Consider the following 10,979-nt stretch of genomic DNA (forward strand, 5'->3'; position numbering starts at 1 on the left):
TAGCAATATGCATATGTTTATATGATATTCACTTATTTAAATATGTGTTTATAAGTATTTATCAAGCATTTACAACATATACTGTATGTTCATAAAGTTAATTAACTTTTGTATATATGACATATTACAAAAACCTTCCTTTTCATTATCTCGGCACACCCTTGTGATGACTGGTAGAGAATGTTTGAATGGCATTAGGTCAGCCATTACTCAAGTTGTGGAAAAGTGTAAATAAATAAATATATCTTTAAAACAGCACCGCTTATCGCTTCTCGCTGCGACTAACGCCCCGCGCTATACTAACGGTGATTTATCATAATCATCTCGATTAGATCGCGCCTCGCCCCTTCGAGTCGAGGCCATTTAACCACCCTCGATTTAACAGTTATTTTGGATTTTTTTTACTTCAAACGTGTCTTTTGTTATGTCGCTTAGTCATTACAGTGACTTGCAGTTTAGGCAAGAAATGATATTTTAAATGATGCATTGACAGTCTAACAAATTCGTCATCTTTTATGCCATAAATGTAATGTCTTATAATTAGTATGAACTATTTGTCATTCTGTGTTTAAATAGACTCAAAATGTTATTAAAAATCCTTAGCTATTTTAGAGTCACTCTTATTACAGACATCTTATCTTCAAAAGTAATAACTAGCGTAGTTAATAAAGAGTTCTTATTGTATATGAACAGGCACCAACAACCTACATCTTTATAGCTCACAGATAAACCACAAAACACGCTATTTTTATGCTTAAAATGTTTATGCGATTAAATAAGAATACGGAGGGTGTATCATGGAATACTTCCAATTTTTTGTAATAAAGTCATTATCAATATGCTAAGTAACTTAATAAGTACTGACATTAACTACGCCGGCTTCTCCCTAGCTAGTTTTTGTAAGAAATTGAAGCATATATCAAGAATTCCACTCGTCTTAAATATACTTGTATTAAAGAATTTTCTGTGGTCCAAGTTATAAGTGGTTGTATTTAAACCCGCTATTATTTTCTGCTAGCGTAAGCTGCTTCTTAGTAACTATTTTCACTATTATCATCATGTCAGCTGATAGACGCCCACTATAAGGTATAGGCGTCCCCTAAAGATCGCTACGGTGCTATACGCAGCAATAAACCTGGTCCCGATTATGTCGTCTTTCCACCTTATTTTAAATCAACAGGGGAAGCCCATGTACAGCAGTAAACGTCCTTCGGCTAAAATGATGATCAGAATAAAATCATAAATTCTAAGTAAGGGATGTCATTTCAATATGTTCATCCAAACATGTCGCTAATAACTTACACCACAATGTCGCATAACATGTTTATTTCCTTAATGCTATAGTTATTTTTACTACAGAGAATTTTACAAGCAGCTTCCAAGGACATACAAATTGCGCCCTTTTATACGACAAGGGACAATGACTTCATGTTTACCAAGAAATGAGTAAACATTTCATAAAATGCGCAACATTTAATTTGGACATAATGTAAACAGATACAAATATTTTGTTAAAATTTACTCACTATCATAAAAGGAGGAAAGAGTTCAACCGCTTCATAAGCGAGGCATTCTTCTTATTCCAGAGGAGAATTTCACCATCTAGTCTCATCTGACTCGTAAACATCCTTGGACGCTGTCCTTGACATTAAACTCGGCGTTCCGCAAGTCACTTGGCGGTTAAATTATGTCAAACGCTAGTAACAAATATTATTTATTGTACAACTGATTTAGCGGAGTATTTTCATTCTATTTCAAAAATCGAACAGAAAATGAAGAAAAAACCTTTAGTCTTCCATTCCCTTCTTCATATTTTTATTGAAATAGCATCATTTACAATGACCACTTGTGTACGTTATAATAAGAGTGCCAGTAAAATCTAATTTGACAGAAACTGGAATCACAGTGAGATCCTCTATAATATATACTTCAAAAGCGCGCCGATGTGAGAAGAGCCCACAGCAAACTTGGGCGGGTTTTTGTGGTCACTGTTTAAATATCCTTTATACAGAAGTAGAGAAATTCATTCACAATCAATATTGTCACTTATATACGTTAATTGATTACAAAAGATTTCACTTAACGTTTGCTCCTGCACATTCGATGGATCGTTCTCTCTTCTTGCAAAGTAATGATTTATCTGCTCATTTCTTATCCATGATTATAGAAGACAGTACATTATTTTACTAATAAATGAGAATGTATACTGCATTGTCATTTATATAGTTATTATATTCGTCGCGGTTCTCTAAATCAGTCGTTGGTCGTTACTGGAATACAGCCACAACAAGGGGTGATTCGACACAACCACCAAACTTAATAACCCATCGGATAACTTAAGTGTCCTCAAAAATTACTACTTTATTATAATAGTAACAAAAGCCGCGAACTTTCGTTAGGGGGCACCTATTGTTTCAATTTTCAATCGACACCGTGGCTATTGCAGCCCTTAAATCAACGTAGTTCATGCAATTTGCGTCTTTAAATGCTTACATTTTGAACGATAATCACGTAACTAAACTAAACTTTATTAGTAATTAAGCAATAGTAATGTTTTACGCATACATTAATGCTGTTATTAAATACGGAGTGGAGAATAATTTGCAAGGGTAGTGAATATTTAAAATTTATTTGTAAAAATTTTATTCAATCTTTACTGCCATCATAGTTTTTTACTTTTTTTTTCATTTATCGTAAATAAAATTCTGGATAAATTAAATTTATTCATTATATTTATGTACAACATTGCCTTAAAGTGGGCATCTTTCGACTGTTTTGCAGGGGTTTTTTTCATTTTCTTTTAATTTTTGCATTTATTATTCTTGGCAAATAAAATGGATTCTTATATTTATGTATTATATTGTTGGTTTTGATGAGCATCATGATTCGTATTTACCTACTCGCGTATGCCTTTCTATTTATTCTAGACCTTGATGCGAACATTATATCCCTTGACTCATAGGGAAGTGCGCCATTGAAACGGGTTCTTGATTCAACCCATAAGATAGTAATGTATTTTTGTGAGCTTTTTAACCACGTACTGACGGAGTTATATACAAACTCAAATTCTCGTGTTATAGTGTTTTTACATTATTACTATATCTAGTTACCGTAGTTGCGTGTAACAATTTTTATGTCACACAAAGAAGATATTAAACTATTACTTTAATGTGGAATTAATGAAAACAAAATTGTTAAAATTTCAGTCAAAGGATTTTATAAAAAGTAAATAGCTATTGATGTAAATATTCCGCAACTAAAGTACCGATGACGCGAGATTAAATCAGAGTCCGACAATATGCGGATGAAAATTTAATTTTATTGAATAATCGCTACCGTGAGTGCAATTTCACTTGAAATGCACTTGATGCTTCCTGTCACGTTGTTGTAAGATACAAACAGATTCTCTTCTAGTTGCGTTAACAGGGTGCATTCTGTACTTTCACATGTCGGCGTATTGTTATGCGTCTTCTATCTATGCTAATGCCACGGCTGCAGGTTACCGCTCATTAAAGCTATTTCAAATGCAATCTATGCATGAAATCTTGCTTTTTTGGACCACTCTGTTGTCGGTAGTGTTGCCATAGTTACCTAGTATTTAGAAACTAAGGCTTACGATAGATCGTGAATTTATTTTTATGTTTTCGTCTATATGAAACAAACATTATTTTATTACATATTTTAGAGATTCAAGAAAGCTTAAGAATGATTATTGTATCTGTTTATTATACTTTCGGAGACTATGAAAAATTTTTGTAAATATTATTGTTACGGCAACATTGCCTACAATTATTCTGTTAATATAAAAAAAACACTAGTAATCTATTAAATTACTGTAATTTCTTCTAAACTTTATGATGTTCATCCTTAATATTAGTGTTTGTCGCAAATAAACTTAATGGTATATTTTTATTAATTTGTTTACATTTTTTTCAGATCCATATCAGATGTTCGGGCCCACGAGCAGTCGCCTAGCTAATTCAGGTACATGAAAAACTCAATAGATTTTTGAATCTTCTCTTGACAGAAACGGATATCTTTTTTTAAACGATAATAATTTTAATTTGCTTGATCTGTATTTTAGCATTGTAAAATGCAATTTATAAATAATATCTTCTGAATCCATAATGAGTACCGAGAATCCAATCAAGTTGTGATTTGACCTTGTAAACTTGGAGCTGTTATATATAAATATATATATATATATATATAACAAGACTGATCATATTCAATAAATATATATAATGGAGAATGTCTCACTTAATTCATCTTGAAATAAGAGAATTTACATTTGTAGATTTTTCTGGAAAAAATAACAGTTATTAGTAGGCTACTCGTTCATTTTTTCAAATAGACATTTAAGAAACCTTGTCAAAATGCTTTTAATGCCATTGTCTTCAGTAAATGGCATCTTACAGTGTCCCACAATCCCTTTAAGAGAACCGCAGGGTTGTCGACTGAAAGTTTTAATACTATCCAATAATAAAAAAAAATTAAAGTTAATAACAAATTACATTACACAGTTTTTAACAAATTATACAAGCAAAAAATACAAGAAGCTCAGAAGCTTAAAAAATACTTAATTTTCATGTTTAAAAAGAAATACTTTCAGTATTTAAGTGTAATTCTTACTAATAGTTTGTCTCTTCATAATTATGTCAAGATCAGTGGGTGACCAAATAACGTAACGAAGACTCCTGTAAGTCTTAAAAGAAAACAAGTCATAGAACTCCATATAAATTTATTAAAAACAACCTCTTGAACTAGAAAGTACAGACAATGTATGAAGGTGTCCAACAGTATTAGCATTATATCTCATTTCCGTTTCCTGATCAAGGTTTGAAAATACTGCGTTTATATGAAGTGTATCGTCAGCTATTTAAGTGGTCCTTGTGTTTCTTCATTTCCTTGCTATATCCATTAATGTATCAGATTTACACCTATGTGCTGACTATTGACAATACCTATGAAACCATAGAAATTTGATTTTGGTAAAAATATTTCTTTATCGAGTACAGGTCAGCTAAGAACAGATTTTATGAAGAGTTCTATCTACAAGGGGGGATGAAGGGCATTCATTGAGTTTGCGAAGAACATGTGAGATAGCTATATACATAAATACATGCGTGTACTTTGCAAAAAACGATTCTTACTTTTAAAAAAACGATTCTTACCACCACTGATTATCTTTATCATACAAGTAAATTTTATTAACGTACATATCTAGGGTAAAATACTCAATAATTCCGTCATATGCATAAATGTTGTTGATAAAGTGCATAAAGTTTTCACATGGGGACCAGGCAATAACAATTGTCCGTACTATCAGATCAGCCCCTGAAGTCAAAATGTTAATGGGCCAACCGTGCCGCCGGCTGGGGTCACGCCATCCACTTATCACGACACCTACTTCCACGTAAATGTCAAAGGTTAAAAAAAAACTAATTCGTTTCAACTGATAGTAGAATAACTTTTTAAACTGAATTCTTATAAAATTATAGGTGGATTTGTTAGTAGTTAGAATTATGTCCATCATTGGACTGATGAATTTTTTTAATGTACTCGCAAAGGCCGTTTCGAACTTATCAAAGATGGTCTGACAGATTTAACAGCCGCTATTCATATTATTAAGCAAAATTCGAGTTTATTATTTTTGTGAAGTATTAGGTTAAGGAAAACGTGAATATAACTGTGTTTTTAAATATTATAATAGCGGCAAGCATTAAGCGGTTGACAAAACATTTAATAACATACGATAATTCAGTAAATAAAAATAAATAAATATATAGGAAAATCTAGTTTCAATTTAAATCACGATATCTAACAATAGCTTTGTGTACTCTCAATTAATGTAAATCACTCCAAACAAATATGCAAGCATTATTAAACTGATCCTAGGATAAGTTTATGTTACGTTTTTAGATTTAATTTCTTGCTCTCTCTTCTATCTGTTACGAAACTGAAGTTGTATGTCCCGAAGGAAGGTTTGAAAAAAGAAGAACATAACTGACATATAATCAACTGACTTCTGACGCATACGTAATACATATTACTTATTATTATTTTGTATATTATTCTTTACTCACGCACCCGATAATTTAAGTAGCCAAACTTTTGAATCATAGCATGTAATTTGTAGACTATTAAGTTCACGCCACACCGGCGCGAGCGCCACCGTTTCGTGCCAAAACAATTATAGGCACGTGCCAAACCTGATCCTTAATCGTGGGCTGTTGTTCCCACGCCCGAAGTTTGACTCAACTCACCTGTGTTGCCGATAAGCCCTTAGGTAATTATTTCTGTTTTACCAAATATCTGACCCTAATGCTAACATGTGACCACTATTTGAAATATTACGCAGAAAAATAAATCCACAAAACCCTTCCCAACATCACTAAATTCCGTTAGAGTATATTAAAGTAACACTTAAGTAGACTAATAACCTTATTCTTAGATTAACACAATAATTTTATCTTTAAATGTACAATCTCAAATGCACTGTAGCGGCACCGCGGAGGTCCTAGTATCAGAGTTAGGAAATACCTGAATGGTAAGGGAAAAAGAATTATAATAAATTAAAAGATTTGAAGACAAAATTGTTCAAATATTACAGTTGTCTGCTACAATAAAATTCAGACACTAATAACAACTTTATTTTAACTTATGGTTATAACTTAGCTGATTGACGTTAAGGTTATTATCTTTTAAAATACATGAAGTAGCGAAATTATAAATAGCTTCGGATATGAAGAATTAATAGCGGGTCATTAAGTGGATGTAGCATGACCGATGTTTGGGGAGAAGCAGTACGGGAAGGTTGTGACTGGGATATATTCGATCAGCGTATAAATCTTGCGATGCTACGCTCGTGTGAATCGACTTAGTGGCACGAGTAACTGTAACGTCTGCATAAAAAAACATATTTTTTTAATATGGCAAATTAACAAGACGATGGCACGATTCATTCATCTTGTAATACTAATGAATCTAGCGCCCTTAAATCTAGAATGTAACATTGCTCTCTCCGACATAAACAACAGACATACACAAAACAGATTTAATTCTTCAAAATCATATATTATATATCAAAGGAATTTTACTATGTGTATTAAAACATAAAACAGTTGCATACTTAAAAATTGTCATTTTTATCGAAATAACGAAGCAAAAATATAGAAATTTGTTTTAATTTAATACAAGGATTGTTAACAATGGCCATAAGCGGGATTCGATAAGCTTTCTTAAAAGAATTTTTAGTAATTAATAAAAAAGGTGTCTATCTTACAGATTCTCTCATTTGTCAACCGTCTAACATAAACTGGATGGCGGTGCTTTGTTCGAATGGCCAAATTTGTCATCATCATTTGAATTTGTTAACAATAATCTAAATAAAATATAAAATAATCTAAATAAATATATAAAAATAATCTACAATTATTGTTTAGCTAAATTTTAATAATCTTTGATAACAAGCTAGGTGCACTAAATACTCACCAATTTTTTTGAGTTAACTTTTGATATAGATTTTGGCCGCTTCATTGGGATGATGAAAATTTTCAATTATCATTATGATTTACATTTCATCAAAAATTATTTTTTTTCATTAATTGTGTAAAGCAAAGCAGCATTTAGTAGTCATTTCATGTAAGCTGATGTGCTTTAGGCCGTTCATGCGGCACTCATTTTTGAGTATTCATTTTGTCAATTTGATGCAAATAAATTAATATAACTTGGGCCCCTTGACTGTCGAAGTGATGCAACTGTTGTTAACTGCGATGTGGTTAGAGATGAATGTCCATCCAATATCGCTTTTAATTCTTTGTCATCTACTGTGGATTAAAATTTCTTGAACGGAAATCCCCATCATACGATAGTTTTCGTTAGATACATAGTTTTCATAGTGCCGATTTCACAATCTCTAAATACAAAAATATCGCAACTTTTGAATTCTTTCATAAATACAAACAGAACAATGAATAATTTTGTAACAAAAATGCATTAGCTTTATTTTAAGAAGGATTTTAGTTTAGGTTCAAAGTTTGAAATATTTTATCTCGACAATTTCATCGATGACCTAATATAATGCACATCCGTTAAATAAAGTTAAACAAGATGTTTTCGAGGGTATTTTTTCTGTCGGTACAACGTTACGCATGAGTTGCGACCAAGACCAACCGTGCGCATTGGAAACATGCCCGCCCAATATCGCACAGCGGTTCGACCCCGACCATTACCGACTGACATCGTACGCCTCTATGTCCGGGCACATTTATATGCCGTAAGGGATTTTCCTTCTCGCGAACAAGATTCAATGTCTCGCTTACAACGTATACCATAATGCTTAAAAAGTTCTGCGAGTTCGCTGCTGGGAAAGCGATCTGATTCTTAAAAAATTTCTTTACGCACGTTCGCGTATCTGTGATATGTGTGACATGTTATTTTGTAGATAATGTTTTTTTACATATGGTACTTATAGTTGAAAAGTTCATGGTATAATCACGACAATTATTGTGTTAGAAATCATGAAAGGTAATCAAACGTAATATTATTCTTTTTATTGTAGTTATGAGATATGTACGTATTATCAGAGTAACATGCTGCTGTAGACACAATTTAACCGGGTCCTTTTCTCGTTCCGCACGGACACCCCTATTGCAGAACGCAATTTATCCTTTTGTAACATTTCGAGTGTCCTTCCCTACCATTTTCTCCATTCGGTTGCGAGTGAGCGAAAATTAGCATGAAAACCGACAAAATGGCGGGCGTTGAAATAATGGCGTGATAATCGCAGTCGTAGTACGCGCCTTTACATCAGAATAACTCTTCCCCGACATTTTTTACTTATCAAATAAAAATAATCTGTTCCTGTTGAAACTGTTTCACAGAAATATATTCTTCTAATGGGACATTTTGCAAGACAAAGCAATCAGTTGGTATCGTTTCGTTTTCCATTAATCTTATTTTTGTCTTTCGCCTGTTTTTCTAACTTACAACAGTCCTTTAATTAGTTCTTAAGTAAATAATTTTTGGTTATTTATTATTACCGTACAAATAGTTATAGGGTGTAATTTTCTTAAACACGTTACATAAGCAACTAAAAGTTTTTTTTGGCTGATGCGAAATTCCACTTTGCAGGTTCAGGACAAATCCAGTTATGGCAATTTCTCCTTGAACTACTCAGCGATTCCAGTAATGCAGGGTGCATCACCTGGGAGGGAACCAACGGCGAGTTCAAACTGACAGATCCAGACGAAGTAGCCAGAAGGTGGGGCGAGAGGAAGTCCAAACCGAATATGAACTACGACAAACTTAGTCGCGCTTTGAGGTAACACGATATCCAAAACGCTGCGTTGCGAGTTCACGGGTACCCGATATGCTGCGCGATGTGCCCGCTAGCTGCGATTTTTTTATTACTATTTGCATATGTAAACTTGTACCATTGTATATTACACTAATCTTTAATCTCCACACAGATACTACTATGACAAGAATATAATGACGAAAGTACACGGAAAGCGATACGCGTACAAGTTTGATTTCCAAGGCCTTGCAGCCGCTACTCAGCCGACAGCCAGCGATCCCGCTTACAAGTATCAGAGCGACCTCTTCATGAGCTCCTACCATCACTCCGCGAAGCTATCATCTTTCATGGCACCTCACGCAGCGATGCCGACATCTACAGGTAATTACATTGTTTTTATACGCAAGCGCAAATGATCCGCTGTGCTTTTTATCCCTGTATTATATTGAATGATGTATATATAATAAGCTCTAAACTTGAAAATTCTCTTAAAACTTATTGAATGCCTTGTTAAACATCTTGTGGTTTTAGGATTTTACCTTCGAAGTATATGGTAAGACATTATCTTTACTAAAAATATTCTTAATAAGAAATAAATCAATGTTTTTTAATTAATTTTTGATGAGGTTCACAACGTATGAGTGAAATAGAATTTTAAAGGCTTATAAAAGATGTTAAACTTACGAATGTTAATATCATGCACCCTTCAGATACAGAGGGCTCGGCCCAATCTGCATCTCACTTTTGTATACTGCAAATATTGGGACACTACTCAAAGTCTGCTGTCATCGACATGGACCGCCTTCGTACTCGAGTTAATGGAATAAACCGATCCCACGGCGCTACGGTAGTTTACACATTCCAATCGCTATAAACGCCCTATAGCATTTGGCTTATTTTTCGCCGAGTACGTGTACTAATATCACCAGAAAACACATGCTGTGTGTTTCTACTATGTGACCATTGTATGTTTTCATGTAATTTACTGTAATAAAAGCATATAATAAAATTGCGAATTTCATTTTACGGATTATGATTGACTATTGGGCAAATGATAATTATTCATGTTTATAATCGCTGTAGATTCTACTCATTGCAATATTGTTTTTTCAGAGAAACGTAATATTTAACTTAGGTTAGCGAACTGTGTTGTTTCAGCGTCGATATTCCCTTCAGCGTCGTGGAGCAACTGGGGAGGAGGTGGGAGTAACCTCTACTCCCCCCACTCGATGGCGCCCCCTCACGTGACGTCACATCTCGGCTCTTACCCACATTACGCATGACCGTCTTTCTAAGACAAGGGCATTATAAACGACGACAATCCACAAAGGCTAAAATAATTTTCTGAAAAATGTTGGTTTGGCAATAAAGTAAATTCCGTTAATGAATGTGAAAAAAATATGAAAAATTTCATGTCAATGTGTCGACAGAGATTCAACAAGATTAATGTCGCTTTTTGTTATTATTAGTCTGTATCTTTTTAGTAACTTTTAATTAACGTAGAAACTTTTAATTTGAAAATTTTATATAAAAGACCACTCGGCAATCATGTAAAAAAAAATAATGTACCTATCGTAATCTGTTAAGTTTCTTTTTTAACTATCGCTATAAAGTGTGCAATTAATATTGACAAGATACAAAGTCACAGAATAAGTCCACTCCCATGCCAAGTTTCAAT

The 10,979-nt window shown here is 33.4% G+C and overlaps 1 protein-coding gene across 1 annotated transcript in view; it reads left to right on the forward strand.

The window, feature by feature from the left end:
* Ets65A (DNA-binding protein D-ETS-3) overlaps positions 1–10,584 on the forward strand; it is a 77,921-nt gene extending 67,337 nt beyond the window's left edge. Inside the window, exons 6-9 of the mRNA XM_068762254.1 lie at positions 3,937–3,984; positions 9,136–9,325; positions 9,474–9,682; positions 10,460–10,584. Of these exons, the coding sequence (XP_068618355.1) occupies positions 3,937–3,984; positions 9,136–9,325; positions 9,474–9,682; positions 10,460–10,584 (572 nt within the window). The remainder of the gene's footprint in view (positions 1–3,936; positions 3,985–9,135; positions 9,326–9,473; positions 9,683–10,459) is intronic.
* The last annotated feature ends 395 nt before the right edge of the window (positions 10,585–10,979 follow it).

Source organism: Battus philenor, unplaced genomic scaffold (assembly GCF_028537555.1).
Source record: "Battus philenor isolate CCGP_79_NKW_IND1 unplaced genomic scaffold, ilBatPhil1.0.hap1 SCAF_1, whole genome shotgun sequence".
NCBI lineage: Eukaryota > Metazoa > Arthropoda > Insecta > Lepidoptera > Papilionidae > Battus > Battus philenor.